The sequence below is a fragment of the Thermochaetoides thermophila genome (assembly GCF_000221225.1).
Source record: "Thermochaetoides thermophila DSM 1495 unplaced genomic scaffold scf7180000011806, whole genome shotgun sequence".
In the NCBI taxonomy this organism is placed as follows: domain Eukaryota; kingdom Fungi; phylum Ascomycota; class Sordariomycetes; order Sordariales; family Chaetomiaceae; genus Thermochaetoides; species Thermochaetoides thermophila.
Genome location: NW_006383023.1, coordinates 732,221 through 747,458, shown reverse-complemented (window position 1 = coordinate 747,458; position 15,238 = coordinate 732,221). Strand labels below are relative to the sequence as shown.

Below are 15,238 nucleotides of genomic sequence, written 5' to 3'. Positions count from 1 at the left end.
GGAGAGGGAGAGAGAAGAGAATCAATGCAATCCGCTCCCGCCGTCCGACCCCCATCCGTCCTACCTAATGCCACCTACCCACCCAGAAACTCTATGAAAATACTATATAACAACAATGCTGTCTGCCTGTCTGCCTGCCTGCCGGAATGTACTTCAAGCACTGCCTATTTATCCATCCGCCCATGCATATGCTAGGTATACCAGAAATGAACTCAAAACCAGCCCAGTCCAAGAATGCACCATACGAACCTCCAGGACTACTGCCCTGCCTTTGCCTGCTTCATCACGCCGCATCTACCTATGCCCGACGAGGAGTATCTCGTCCTCTTCGTCTTCGCCTTCCTCTTCCTCCTCCTCTTCTTCGCTCTCCTCCTCTTCTTCCTCTTCATCAGCCTCTTCCCCGCCAGAAGCAAGAGGGCTACTCCAATCCCTGCTACGGTCATGATGGTCAAATACGCCGAATAGAGTCAGCGGATCCTCGTCTTCCTCTTCCTCTTCTTCTTCCTCTTCGTCCTCATTCTCTGGTGGGTCGTTCGTAGGTAACGGAGTTGGTGAGGAAGCAGATACTGCCTTTGCGGTAGTTGAAGCTGGCAATGCAGCCGATGACGCTTCCGTAGTAGATGCCGGAGGGGAAGGCGGATCAGCAGCTGCGTTTGAGGACGAGGAAGAAAAGGGCTGCATCGACTGCAACAGCCGCAAGAGGAAAGCCGGAGAGTAGGAAGAGGACGGAGATGTAGACAGTGGGGTAGCCTCCGACTGCTGCGACTGCCTCTGCTCGCGCTCACGAGCAGCAGCCCTCTGTTGCCTCCGTAGTTCCCTTAGAATGACCTCCGGGTCGAGGGCGACGGGCTGCTGATGCGAGGAAGAAGTTTCCTGCTGTCGCTGCCGATCGTGCTCGCTCCAGGAACCCGGCATGTTGAGCAGCTGTAATTGCGTCGTGTTGTACGAGTTGCAAACAGCGCACTTGAGGCCGAGCCAATGGTAAGGGGTTTGGCTCTTGGCCGAGCAGTCGTTGCACGAGATGACGGCGCGAGCGTCGCGGTATTCGGGAGGCATGGGCTGGGTCAGGATGGCGAGGTCAAAGTTGCGGAACTTGGTCTCCATATTGACACAGGTCTTGTTGCACAGCGGGCACTTGTACGAAGTCTTCTTGTGCTCCTCCAGGCAATGCCTGTGGATCGAGTGGCCACATTCCATGCAGACAACAGGTTTAGGCGAGTTGAAGAGATACTCACCGCAGATGGGACAGTCGCAATCTTTGGACCGCTCGATGCACTTGTGGTTGGTGGCGGACATGGAGATGCAAGCCATGCATCTTTTGCAGTGGAAGAAGTCCTTCCCTAAACCCCGGCCGACACGGCAAATTCCACAGTCAGAGCAGTGGTATATGGGCTTGTTCGGGTCATTGTTCCAGAGCTTGCAGATACCGCAGTAGTATTGTGCTGCCGAGCGACCGCAACGGACGCACGAGTCCGAGACCTTTTGGGCACAGCCACAGAACATACAAAGCATGTGCTTCGTTTGGTGGCGCGGAAGGACGTGATCTTCGGCTTCGTCATGGCAGAAGCGACAGGTGTACCAGCGCTCGCAGGTAGCACACTGCATCTTGACATTGCGGCGGTAGTGTTTGCAGCCAAGATAGCGTAGCGGCTCTGTGTCCAGGTCATCTCCTCCGTGGAGGATATCCAAGTCCCATTCGGCGCTGTCAGGAGGGGGAGTCGGAGCATAGGTCGGCCGAAGATCGTCATCTGTTAGAGGGACATTGAGCTCAGCCGGCTCCGCAAAGGAATTCAAAAATCTGAGGGCCTGTTGTAGTGGCCCTGCTGATTTTTGTTCTGAAGGAGCAGGCGAAGTGCCCAATATGCTTTTCCCTGGTGACAATGGAGATTCGGGCCTCATGGTAGCCAGAGAAGCGCCCGACAGCTTCTTCTGGGACTTGTTGTACTTCTCCATCAGCAGTTCGTGCAGCATGCGAGCCTTTACCTCCTGTGGCGCATCAGTTGCCTGGATGGCATGTATCCTGCGGCGCAGGTCACCCATGCCATCGTCTTCCGGGAGAGGGTCCCTTCGGGCAGTTTCGCTCAGAGTCCATGACTCCCGGGCAACTTGGCTTGCTGGAGTGGTTTCAGACTGCGGCAATGCAGAGCTGGAGGTAGGGGGAGCAGAAGATGTGCTTGGTTGCTGGACTGAGTCTGGGCTAGTAGTGTCGGTGTCCGATGCAGCAGCTGTGATGTCGTCTTGAGTGAGTCGAGCCGAGTCGGACCAGGCGGTAACGGATGCAACCCGGGTTGGCGGCGGATCACGGGAGGATGCGTGGGCACCAGCATTTACTGGCGCGCCTGTCACATCCGAACACCCTCCATCCTCGCTGTCTTCCAGAATGACATTAGTACTTGGATTGCCAGCAACAGCAGAGCCTCTATTTGACGACGACGATACGGGCCGCGGGCATTGTTGCTGCTCCTGTGAGTCCTGTCCCTGCTGCCGGGTCCTCGTGTCGTCGGAACCAAAGCCCGAAGAAAATCGACGGGCTTGTCGCAGAACCGGACTAATGATGAACTCAGAGACTAAAGAGGACATCGCAAAGCATGGGCGCTGGCTCAGGAGGGCAAGGCGTGCAGAACAGGAACAATGTTGCTTCGCTTGCAAATTTGGCTGCAGCCTGGATCAGGTTGGGAGTCAACGTCGAATGATGTTGTTTGATTGTTTGCAGAAACCTTGAAACCGGGGTCGGCTGCCGCCAAGGCAACGGCGCCGACTGCAGTGAGGTGCGCCAAGACCAACAGCACATGCTTGTTTCACAAAGTGGGGTTTCATCGTTCAGTCTGCCGCGGGGACCGGAACCAGAGGGCCAGCCTCGTAAATTACAGGCACAATACGAATAATACATAGAACGCTGTTATTTTACGTCCTTGATCGCGGACAACGCTCGTGATGACATCGCTGCAAGCTATCTAGGTAAAGGATACTCATCATGGTGTATCAACTATGAAGACCCGTTTATTCAAACACTTGGTGTTACAGTAGCGGTAACGATATCAAAACTACGAACTTTATATTGCAGTCATTTTCTTTTGTACATGCGCCAGGTCCAGATCAGTCGTCCAGAAGAGACGTTTTGAAAGACCCCTCTGCTCCTGGGAAACACTTTTCTGTCTCTTAAATTCGCTCACGGAGTACTTTGCCATTGTGCTGTTCAGGCACATATGAGCTGTGGTAGATGCACCTCCTTTGAATCGTTTTGGTTCGTTTGTTTCGAGTTTGTCTTTCATCGCTGCAGCAGTTTTGCTGCAGGGCTCACTGCTCAAGCCTTTTTCCATTCACCGATTGGGCTATATCTCACTGTGTCTCTTTCCAGTCATTAGGATAATGGCCTGTGGGATATATCATTTGTCTAAAACACATAGGATTCCAGTATCAGAGAAGGGCAGTTTCTCACAGCCCACATCTTTCCCTGGTTTCTTCTCTTTTCCCCTCACCTCCAGTCACCCGGATAACAGTTTTCAATCCCAAATGATCCATCACCCATTGCCTCTTCAGTTCGGGCACCATCATCATCAAGGAGTCAGCTTCCTCCTTCAATTTAACAACACATCCATCCCAAACCTCCCAAATTGGACCACCTCCATTTTCACCCTAACCGGGCCCTCGACTTCTGTTCTTCCTTTTGACAACAAAACAGTATCTTACCCATCCTACTCAACCAAAATTCCTCTCTCTGCGGGCTCTTAGCCATCTGTCTCCACATCATGCCCTCCACGGCTCCTTCAACTTCTCCCGTCACTAAATGCGCATTATTTAGCCCATTCTCCGCTGGCAACGTCCGGTCAAAGTCTTGGATGGCATTCATATCCCCTGTCTGAACCCCAACATCCACATCCTCGTCCCGAAGATAGCGTGCTGCGAGTGCGAGCTGCGCTGGTCGGTGTGGCGGATTAGTTTGCAGTGACTCCAGATGAGTCGTCCCCAGGCACAAGGTCCGGCCGTAGGGGAGAGAGATGTCTGCAAAGAACACGTTGCGGCCCATCTGCGTCTTTGTGTAGTGGATGCGCAAGACTCGTTTAAGGGGGAATGTGTGGGATATCAGCATCGTTGTGCCTAACAATGATGTTAGTGTCGGTTTTAATGGAGGAGGATGTAGAGAGTAGGTTTGTGGTGTGGGTCAGGGACGCTGGACTTACCTTAATGTGCTCTCCAATTCTTCGGCAATCTATCTGTGATGTAGTACCCGCTCCTCACCCAGTCGGTATCCTTTATCAGCTCCAGATCCGATGCGATCATCTCGTTGAGCATTATGGTGTTCGGCATGTTCTGAACCTGCTGCTCAGACACCAACGTTCCCAAGTGCTCAGCGCTGCCTGCATTCGTGCCCGTGGCAGGGATCTCAAAGTCAATGTCCCATGAATACACGGAGAACTCAAACTCCTTGGCCGGCTCTCGCCCTGCAGGCTTCATTGTTCCTTGGGCCGTCACATCTTGTTATTTGCCGTTGATGAAGGTAGAGTACCCTTCATCAATTGTCTGGTCGTTCTTGTTAGAAGGAGTTTAAAAAGGCCCGGAAAAGGAGCATGCTGGTTGTGTATGGTGGGAATAGAGTTTAAAACGAATCAGCTATGACACCTCTCCAGCCGTCAGGGTCAAAGACCCTAATACAACTCTTGCGATGGAACGGCCAACGGGCAGGCATATACCCATGTTTCATGTGCTGCCCTTTTTGAAACTGCGACGCGTCAATGCAAAGCTTCTAACCATTAATATAAGAGATTTGAAAAACTCAGTAAGCCTTGGGAGGTGCCTACCTAGGTAGTCGTCAGTTGAGAACAGGAGGCCTCAGTTATACTTTAAGCAGCAGTTTACCCACCAATGGAAACTACCTGTTCTTAGATAATATATGGTTCTTAGATAATATATGGAAACAAACCGGTATCTTCATTTTGCCTTCAATCCTTGCGTAGACTCTGCGGAAAGATGTTTTCGAACAATGTCCTCGTGAATGATGACAGAGACACTAAAAGTTGCCACATCTCTTCCTGAAGCTCAGCTGGGGACCTAATCTCGTTCAATGGTTCGTTTAACTTCTCCATTGAAGTAGAAAGCTGATTCAAACCAACTCTTAGCCGTTGAATCTATGATGATCTAAGAGGAAAAACAACGAGTAGGTAGTCCTTGTACAGGATACCTACAGTTTGGATTCACCAGTTCCACAGTGGACAGTGGCTAAAGATTGGCTATGTCAGGCAGCTTCCTCTGGCCCCAATAAAGCATGACATTCAATCCCGGTATATTAAATTCAGAAGGTCAGTGAATAGCTTCTGTATTCTCATAAAGTCGTGTATTATTGTCCCCTTCAAAAACCCGCCCTCTTTATCCGGTTCATAACCCTGGAAAAAAGGAGCCCTGATGCTCTTTGTTTAGGATGAAGCCCTGGAGCGTCTTTCGGTCTTGATGCATTGAAGGTTTGTTACTCGCGAAGCTATGTGTGTGTGGCTTTTGTGCTTTTCTTCTCATCTTACCATGGTTGATACCTCTTGGAAGAGTGTTATGATCTGACTCCTAACTTCTTTACGTTAGCTCCGTTATGAGCCCTTCATGATAGTCATCATATTATCAATTCGCCTATCCTTCTCAGATAGCGGTTCTGAGTGAATTCTCATGTTAAAATGACGAGAATCAGCTGTGAGTGACTAGAACAAGTGTGACAGAAGACTTCACAGGTTCATTAGCATCAAAGGTATCTTCTGCTAGTGGACAAAGTCTCATGGACAGACTACACAGCTTGACCCAAGTAAGCAACCCCTTACTGCCGTGCCTATCCGGCAAGCATCAACGCAGTATATCCCGCACCCTGAGCACGTGTGACAACATGAGGTTTTGCAAATTTAATGTCCATGGCATGTCAAGCTTATAGTTTACTTCAACCCTCGGGTAAAAACTATGTCAAATTCATTCCACCAAGGATCAACCTGTGATGTCTAGATATTCTTGCAGCTGATGGACTGCTTACGGTCCAGGCAAGCAGTCCAGACCGGTGCTGCATATGACCATCACCTCTCTTCACAGATGGCTCCCAAGCCGCACTTCTGTGATAGGACTCCTATGACAGCTGCTTTCATTTTTCCACGTAGGGCCACAACCTGAACTGCTCAAGCGAGCGATTGGAGAGATATTCTTGCTTTGTTCAGCAACTCCAGCCATCCTTCCATCATCACCCAAAAGAAGCACATCTTTAAACATTGTGGCGACCTAATTAGCTCCTGGACAGCTCACTTACAAGATGCTCCTCCGTTACATTGTACTGCTTGGTGTCTTGACCACTTTCATCTATTTACTGAGTCATGCCGTAGCACAAATCCTTCGGGACAATTTCCTGGGACAAATGTATGAATGGATCTCAAGCTCATCAGCCCTGCAGCGAGGAAGTTGCAAAAGACCATTTGGACACAATTCTCTCCACTCCAGGGTCAGCTATCCATGAGCTAGGTGTGCCGATCAAATATCTCAATGTCTTTGATGAACCCATCCTGTTATGCCACATCAACAATGCAGTCATCGAACAGGGAAAAGCCCAACTCCAAACTTGGTCTGGACCGAGTGCTCGATGTTCCAATCCTGGTGATAATAGTCATGATGAACTCTCTGCGTTGTACATCAACTGTCCTACAGCAGGGGTGATTCCGGCCTTGAGCACTCTTGGTGTAACAAGACAGCAGCCACGGCTTTTCCCGCGGTTGTACGAAAACGGCTGATGGCAGGCAGAGACTCGAGGACTTGCAGGTGTCACCATGCCGGTAGATGCTGCAGTGTTGACCCGTTACATGGACAAAAAAACCCATTTGTTCTGTTTCCTTCAACTGGCAAATGGCAGAGAGAGGTAGTGCACCATCTTTGTGCAGATTAGCCAGCCTAGTGGCCCTATGTCTGCAAAACATGCTTCCACTCCGGTAAGAAAGTTTAGCTGTAGCTCAGGGGGGTTCCTTCAGAAACTAGTGGACACGTAGACAGCCCGGCCTGAATGACAGCATATGCTTACATGCCCTACAGACACGCCATGCTAGCAAGAATCGCAAAGACAGCATATCATATGGACCTCAGTTACCATGTGTTGCTCATAAGGGGAGTGAATCCAACAGGGAGTTCAGAGTAGCAGGCACAAGAGGGCAAGACTCTGTTGTTTCAAGAGGTCGCCCATCATCTTATTGTGGCACAAGTTGTTTTACTTCAGGGTGACTGGTCCATTGGATTGCTGCAATCATTCAGTGTACCTCCTCTAGATTCATCTGCTGACTGATTGTTGAAATGTGCGAAAGGATACGTATCTAAGGTTGCCAAACAGCTGGGTGCCCAACCCGACCCAGATATTCGCCCGGTGGTTGGCTGCTAAGTGGACAGAGCTGAAACATAGAGCAGCAAAATCTTGGCGTGCAACGTGGTTAGATATGGCCAACAAGATCCGTCTCACTAGATTTGGTGAGGGACTGGCCAAAGGCGGAGGGATTGGTGAGATGAAAACTCATTTCTCAGTGCACATGTGCAGTAGTTTGCTCTGTCTAGCGGCTGGGACTCGGATCGGCGGATGACACCGGGAGTGAGTAGATTCGGCCATATTGTGTATTCTGAACGAAGCGGGGCACAATTCATGCCGACGATCAAAAGTACAAATTGCCTTTGCTCACCGACAAGATGCCGGGCACCGGATACGGGCGAATCATCAAAGACATGCACCCGGTAGGTACATAGTTGTGCACAAACTAATGCAATGCCTTTCGACCCGACCAGCATAATTAGAAGCACTAGAAGTGCTAAAAGCATAACTTATGCGGCCTTGCACAAGACAGGCGGGCCAACTGGGGACACGGGCCTCAGAAGTTGGGCCAAGCTGTCCGTGCCGGAGAGAAGAAGTGGAACGTCCGGGACGGGCGGAATGGCGGCCGAGAGGTGGAATGTCTCAGACTTGGCCCGAAACGGCCGGCCAACCACGGTGCTGGTGGGCCCCGCCTTTTTGTGGCACCATGCCAGAGACGATGACGGAGCGATTCTGGCCAAAAAGTTTGGTTGCTGGGCTCATACCGACTCCTCGGATTCGTTGTGCTTGACGCCGTGCCAGACGAGGGTGGAGTCTTCGGGCTTCCATGCAGCTCAGCGAGTCACTCGGAACATCTAATTGCTTCGGCGGAGGAATCTGAAGCATGCCGCATTGGGCTGGCACCGGGCGGGGCGGCAGCAAGGCGGCTGACACGTTGGCGGGCACCAAAGCTACCCCAGCAACCGGCCCGGGGCGTTGGCACTGCAGGCCCGGACGGCTGCTGAGCTGGTCCGCTAATTGCTGCCGCCTTACAGCAGGCCAGCCAGGGGCACCCGAGGGGCCGAGTCCCGAGTGTCCCCGACCCTGGGGCAGTCAGAGCATCAACGCCCAGCTCTTGTGTACGGATCTGTAGGAAGCACAGGGAGTAGATGTCTAGACTGACACCTGCGTGGCTGCTTCCCAGCACGTTGTATCCATCATCAGCAGTTGCAGCAAACAGTCATGAGATAGGACATGGAGGAAGCTGGAAAACGTTTTTTAGTGGAGCCTCGCATCGTCTAATCTCGTCCTCGCTTCGCGGCATCATCACGTCAGGCCCGACAAGACCCGACATGTCTGTCATACCTGTTCCGCAAAACAAGGACAAGTCGCGATGGCCGAGTACGACAACACGAAAAAAAATGATAAAAATTTCTCTCAAGACCCATGGCGATCAGAATCGGAAACATCAAGCCATGACGGCATTGTGCGGCCCAGAATGACAACTGGCCAATGCTGCCGGGCACTTCGATCCGTTTCTGGTTTGTCAAGGGCCAAGGATTGAACTGAAGTCGTAAGTTGGGTTGTTATGGGCCAATGAATCCCGCTTCTGTCCTTTGTTCAGACTTCATGCTGTGCCCGACAATAGCTTGACGGAGAACGGCGCAGCCCAGCACGTCATCGGCGGAGGGCAGCTTCCGATGCAGTTGATCCATTCTTCAGCTTTCTTTGGACAAGGCCGAAAGGTGAAACCGCATCAAGCAAAGATTTGAGAATTTTCCTGTGGCACCGGAAGTTGCCTGCCCCATCATCAGGGATACTGTCAACGGTACGTATTGTCGACTTCAACTAACTTTATGCATGGCTGACAGGCACATCTCGAGCCACATCAGAAAGATGTTCACAAATTTGCATTCTAATTTGTGCTGTGGGGTGCATCACCCGGGCTGATATATTGGGGAGATTGATCCTATCCATTGGATCTGATGGAGATTCAAACCCAACCAAATTATCCGATCCGATAAGGATGTGGGACGTAAAGGACCCATTTATCTCATTTTAACCAACCACAGAGTCTGTATTGCTTATATAATGAGACCAGCACGGGCAGTCTCGAAACCGTTCCTCAAATCTGGTCCTCAATATGATTGGTTCTCAGATTGACAATCATCCATGGCTATGGGGTGAAAACGGAGATTTGCATTTTTTCTGCAATTGCCGAGACATCACTTACGGCCTGTCGACATCTTTCGTGCATGCTCGGCGCGATATTGCGTTTTGTTGTCAACAGCCAGCAAGCTTCAATCGCCAAGCTGTACACAGGTTTGTTGTGCTGATGGAGGATCTGGTCCAAAAGGGCGTTAGAGCAACCCCTGGGCGATGATGCGATTTCAAGAGGGGCCCGCAACCGGTCCCACTGCGGGATCGCCGTCTGCACCCTGCCGGGCTGGGATCTTGGCTCACTTTTGCAACGCCCAAGGCTGACGTGTTGGATGACATGGGATAAAATTTTCTAGTTGGGCAGTGAGTCAAACCGCCTGGCTGTGAAAACCTTTTCTCGACCATCGAACCTAATGAATTTCAAGGGATCATTTCATTAGGCATTTTTGACGACCTCGTGAATATTTTACTATTAATTCTGTTTGCCGACATCCGATTGGCATGTAAAAAAGGTGTTCAATCTATGCATTCAGACAGCGGAGGTTGCCGAGCCCCGCCGCCGATAAACATCCTTCTAGAACCCACTTCCCCAAGACAGGGCCAAGACACTTGATACGTTCACAAGACCAGCAAATATCCTCGTGACGGCACTGCACTAGAATAGCGTTTAGTGTACTCTAGAAAGCCGGAAACAAGTATTCCTTTCCCGAAATTCTTGGCGTTGGTGAGCTTGCGAGTCGAAGTCTTATTGCACAACGCCATCGTATTCTCGGTAGCACGGCGTGTTGGATGTCCGATCTCGGATCCCTCTAATAAGCGTCAAGACGCCATTTCATTGATACTCGTAGATTGAGCACACAATATGCACGGCAACACTGTTGTGCTTACCAACAGCGGCTTCCTTGGACACGATCTTAGATCCTGGAATAACACGTAAGGTTTCGCAGAGGTGGGGTGAAGGTGGGTAGTTAATCGTCGACGGCCCTTTGGGCTACCAACCATCAAGGTTCTAGATCGGCCATGAAGGTCATTGAAATGGGAGTCCTTTCCGCGTCGCTTGGTGGTGTTAAAAGACTTGCAAGGTTGCAAATGGCCCATCTGTGCTCCTTGGCGTGTCCGCAGAAACCTGTAACCTCTAGTTCTATAATGTTTCAGCTTGAGGAAGTACACATCTGTAAGAAGTTTACATGACAGCTTTCGGTGACGTTCACAAAGCTGATCTGACTCAGTGATGAGACTGATAAGCTGTCAGTTGATAACGGTACCCGAAAACTGAAACATGAAAGTATCAGTCTGCCCCAGCTTTTGGGCAGGATATTCGAAGGTTCTGTTTCTCTAAAACATTCATGCGAATTGTGAATACTCCACAGATCGCCTGGAGAGCTTTGAATTTCAAACTTCAAGAACTACAGGCAACCATAGACCAAAGTGTTTTGCGCGCGACTTCCGCTGAGCTTAGACGAGCAAGAAGTCTGGTTTGTCAACGGCTTGTCTGCATCAAGAACCAACAACAACCCACTTATATCCCATTCCTCCCTTAACTCTCCCTGCCTGCGCCATATAGGAGCGTGTCTGTAACGTTCAAGCGAAAGCAACCGGTTTCGAATCTAGTCTTCCCGTCATTCTCTTACGGCAGAGCCTGCGACCGGCCAGTTTGAGGAGAGTGTAAGCTGGCCGTACCATATGCAAGCCTGCAAGGCGGGACGGGTCGATCATTTGCAAGGTATTTGCAGATAGGCGCGCGGGTAAAAGAAACGATATCAACAACAAAGGGTGTATATGCTGCATCCTGACGAAATAGTAAACATTCACATCTTTTTGTCCATCTACTGACCTGCTTTTCCCATCTCACCCGCCGCATTAGCCTTACCCCGCACACGGAGAGCTGCATCTGCTTTGGTTTTCTGACCAAGATTGTGCCGCTCCCCTGCTTTGCTGTCGGGCTTGTTCGACCCCTAATGCTATTGCTTGCATCATCCATCTATCCCGTAGCCAAGATGTTCTATGTTTTGAAAAGTCGGGAGGGAGGGAAATGAATAAAGCACCACTGAGCTATTGTCGTGGGATCCTGACTTTTCCGTAGACCTTGTTATTGTTTCAGCGCGCGACTTAGCGGACTGTGAGGTGACGATGGCATCAGCGTGCCCAGAACATCCGACGGAGGAAACCAATAGGTAATCAAAAATTTATTCTCCAAATTCTCCGGAGTTCCCATGAGGGGCTGTTGAAATTGTGTTTCTGTTGTCCAAGCTGGACCGAATTCATGGCCTCAAGGAGACCAAGATTCACTCTGAAAGGCCATTTGCGCGGAGCATGTTCGACTGTGCTCTGGGGAAGGCCAAAGGGGGTGTCCACATTGATGACGGAATAGCACTGCTTGTCACGAGTGGCAACGGGACTCGGCCGACTCTCCTGTGGAAGAATTTCGGAGAATGATGTTAACCCCTTTGTTCTCGGGATGTCTCCGAACTGCCGGGTCAGGAGGATAGGTAACAAAGCTTTGACATAACATCATCGTCATTTTTGCCCCTATCGAACGGGGCGTTGGGACCGTGCCTTTCCCGTCATCTACCAAAAATTTATCACAATCGTCGGGGAGATGTCAGATTCCATGCTCGACCTGCATCGACACCTGTGGCAGTGGTGAGCTGATATCCCGCCGCTTATGCGCTGAGCTCGGGCTGGTCTGGAACTTGGGGAAAGCTTTCTCGAGCCGGTGTCAGTCCTATCAACCTCGTACACACACCCCATCCTCATAAGTGGGTGGAGATGAATCTGCCAAGTTGAAAGGACCATCCCGTCAACTGATCCCAAGGCGAAACGCTCTCGACATCAGGCGGACAATGCTCGTCGTTGTTGCTCTCCGCTTGCCCCAGCTTGTGCTCTTCTGTCGCTAAGGTTCGAATTGGTTATATCTTCTGCCATGATTGGTCGAATGAGTCGAAACCAGGTGATAGTCGGATACTGGAGTTTTGCACTATCCCAAGAGAAAAACTCTTTGGCAAGTGCCACGAGGGAGCGTTGGGTAGTTCTCATTGGCTGATGTTGAGTTCACGAACAGAATCCATTTCTTGCCTCTCTGGAGCCTAGCCCATCTCCATCGCGTTGGCAAATGTCCGCTTGTCAGGAGCCAGCAGAAAATAGAAACAAGGCCAATATTCCAGGTGTGCGTAGCGCAGGAACGTGGCGTAGGTCTTGTCCCAGAGTGGTTTTTCTTACGGGAGAGGCTCCATTGACAAGATCCTCAAAACCAGCTGACATTTGTTCAGGAGTATCCACTTACGTGGTTCGGGTGATTGCTGTGGAGGAAATTCCTGAGGTTACTGATGGATCCCATCATGACGTGGTGCGCTTCGTCCAGCTGACCGCCTGCGGCACAGAGGCTCCAGGCTTTTCAGCTTCAGGGTCATGGGCTTGGGGTATGCGGGACTGAAGCGAAGTGAAAAACAATCTTAATGCAGGCAAGGCATCTTAGTGCTGCAAGAATTAGTGCATTAAGCACAAGTATGACTTGGAAAGAACGAGAGCATCTTCCGGTTCTTTGTTTTTTAAAAAGAAAATTTGTAATAAAGAGTGGAAACAGATACAGCACGTTCAGGAAATATTGCTTTGCTTTAGAAGAGCTCATGAGTTGTCTGTGACCTTTGAATCCAATTGGTCTGGTTAACTGCCACAAACGGGAAATGCTCCCATGTCAAAGATTCTGTTGAACACCAGCAGCCTGACAGGTTTTTGCTGCCGGTTGGGCTCTGCTGCGGCACCAGAACCTGAAAGGCTAGAATGCTGTGCCGGATTGGTGGTCTCACAGTGGCTGGATACATCATCGATGCGCAGAAAACTTCCCAGAACTCTGCCTGGCAAAAGCTGAGCCAAACACCTTATGAAAAGAAGCATGCCACTACGATTAGAAAAACAACATCACTCATCACTGACAAGCAAGTGTGGAAAACCATGAAGTGGATTGGAAACAATTCAATTGATCATTGCCAATCGCTTTGGCCAGTATTGTCCGCCAATAAACTGCGCTCTCCGATATCCAACGAGCCTGAGCAGCCCCAAAGCCCAACTTTCCGGAGAAACTCCTACCATGACATGATCAAGTTCCCAATCCAACCTACTGATGACGCCGCGGCCATGGGCCTAAAACGCCGTCCCAGTAATCTTGGCCCGATGCCAAACCGGACCAGACAATTTGTGAATGTACCAGATCTCCTGCCCAACACCGTCGGTTCCCGTAGATTTAGACCCAATCCCTTAAATGCGCAAAAACACAAATCCATCCACGAGGTGTATCGCTGCCTAGTACACGGTATCACCCGAAGACCTAGAAATCCCTTGACCGAAAACCAGAGGACGCCGCCAATCCCAATTGCCCATTTTTTTATAATGCTGTGCTCCAATGTATGCATTTTTTGATTCAAAACCGTCAGATGAGAAATGAGATATAAAAAAAGACGAATGACCAAAGATGAGTCGTGTTTTATGTGTCGATTAGATTGAGAGTGCATGGTATTGTTCGTCTAGTACGACCTCCGACGCTGAAGCCGAACGGATTCGAAGGAATGGGCGTAGGCCCGAAGCTCCCGAGCCGCGTTTTCAGACAGCTGTTGCTGAGCGTCGAGTCCGGCGGAAGAACTGCTGCGAATAGAGCAGAGGCTAGAGTGTGACGCCGATGGCGAGAGGGTCGGGTACCCCGTGGAACCCCTCCGAGAGGTGCTGGGCTGGAAGTCGTAGGCAGGAGACAGGTAGAGCTTGTTGCTCGTCGATGACGGACTGGAGAAGGTCCAGTTGAAGGCAGGACTGCTCGGCGCTGGGGAGCTGGCACTCGAGCTTGGGGTCGACGGTGACGACTTGTCATAGTCAGCCAAGCGGCACTTTTCAGAGCAGTAAGCAGCCCCGTCAGTCATCCGGTCGCAGCCGAGGCAGTACTGGTTGTCCCAATCGAACGACATTGTAGCTGTTTTGCAAAGTGTATGTGTGCGGGAGAGAGTGTGTTGTTCAGAAGTGGCGGTCAACAGAGGTGACTCGAGTTTGAGTGTTGATAATATGGCTGCCCCGGTATCTGTAGAGTGTTGAGCAAATGTTCGAAGTCCGGATGTTATAACACTTTAAATCTTGATCGTAGTGTGTGCCTGGTTGTTGCAGCTGTCACGTAAGTGCTTAGTCTGGCGTGGTGTTGAGATGAAAGACTGAGGGAGAGCGTTGGAAAAGCGGCCGACTATTATAATAACACGATGGCTTGTTGACTCATAACAAAGGAGTTTCAAGACAGCACGCAATGGTGGAGAAGAAAGAGAAAGTGGTGTGAAAGGGTCAAACAATGAAGCTTATCCTAATGTTAAAGTGGGAATTGAAGCCAAGTGATGCTGGGGAGGCCTGGATTAAGTATCCTGGCGGTGCCTGCCGTTGCGGTTGCCAGCGAGAGCGGAAGCGGAGCAGTGCCATACCTATGACCACAAAGGACCCATAGCGCCCTGTCGACATCTGGCGCCATCGAGGTACAGGAACTACCAGGACCGGGGAGGTATTTTTGCGTACTGGTTTCTAGCACATGTACGAGCAAGCGATGTACCCGTGCACTCAGGCCCAGGCGGCAGGGGCATGTGGGGCAGCTCCTGCAATGGCCAGAGGCTGATCATCGCGCTATGCCCCTCTTGTCATAGCTCGCGAGCAGGGATAGTTGTCTATGTGCTGGAGTGCGAAAAAATTCTTTCCAGGGTGTGAGTATAGCATGGTTTTGTCGTGGCACCACCCTGGTCATTGCGAACCGGCGAGAGTGGAGAATCTTTGCTTGAC

At 50.7% G+C, this 15,238-nt stretch overlaps 3 protein-coding genes across 3 annotated transcripts; 1 reads left to right on the top strand and 2 right to left on the bottom strand.

The window, feature by feature from the left end:
- Positions 1–294: 294 nt before the first annotated feature.
- CTHT_0002480 (uncharacterized protein) lies at positions 295–4,455 on the bottom strand (the record flags this gene model as incomplete). The annotated part of the gene is made up of 3 exons (XM_006690732.1): positions 295–2,567; positions 3,691–4,033; positions 4,240–4,455. The coding sequence occupies 3 exons, from the start codon at positions 4,453–4,455 to the stop codon at positions 295–297; spliced, it is 2,832 nt and encodes a 943-aa protein (XP_006690795.1).
- A 3,225-nt stretch (positions 4,456–7,680) lies between these two features.
- CTHT_0002470 (uncharacterized protein) lies at positions 7,681–8,161 on the top strand (the record flags this gene model as incomplete). Its single annotated transcript, XM_006690731.1, has 2 exons — positions 7,681–7,725; positions 7,832–8,161. The coding sequence occupies 2 exons, from the start codon at positions 7,681–7,683 to the stop codon at positions 8,159–8,161; spliced, it is 375 nt and encodes a 124-aa protein (XP_006690794.1).
- A 5,801-nt stretch (positions 8,162–13,962) lies between these two features.
- On the bottom strand, positions 13,963–14,394 carry CTHT_0002460 (uncharacterized protein; the record flags this gene model as incomplete). The annotated part of the gene is made up of 1 exon (XM_006690730.1): positions 13,963–14,394. One exon carries the CDS (start codon positions 14,392–14,394, stop codon positions 13,963–13,965), a length of 432 nt encoding a protein of 143 aa, XP_006690793.1.
- Positions 14,395–15,238: the final 844 nt, after the last annotated feature.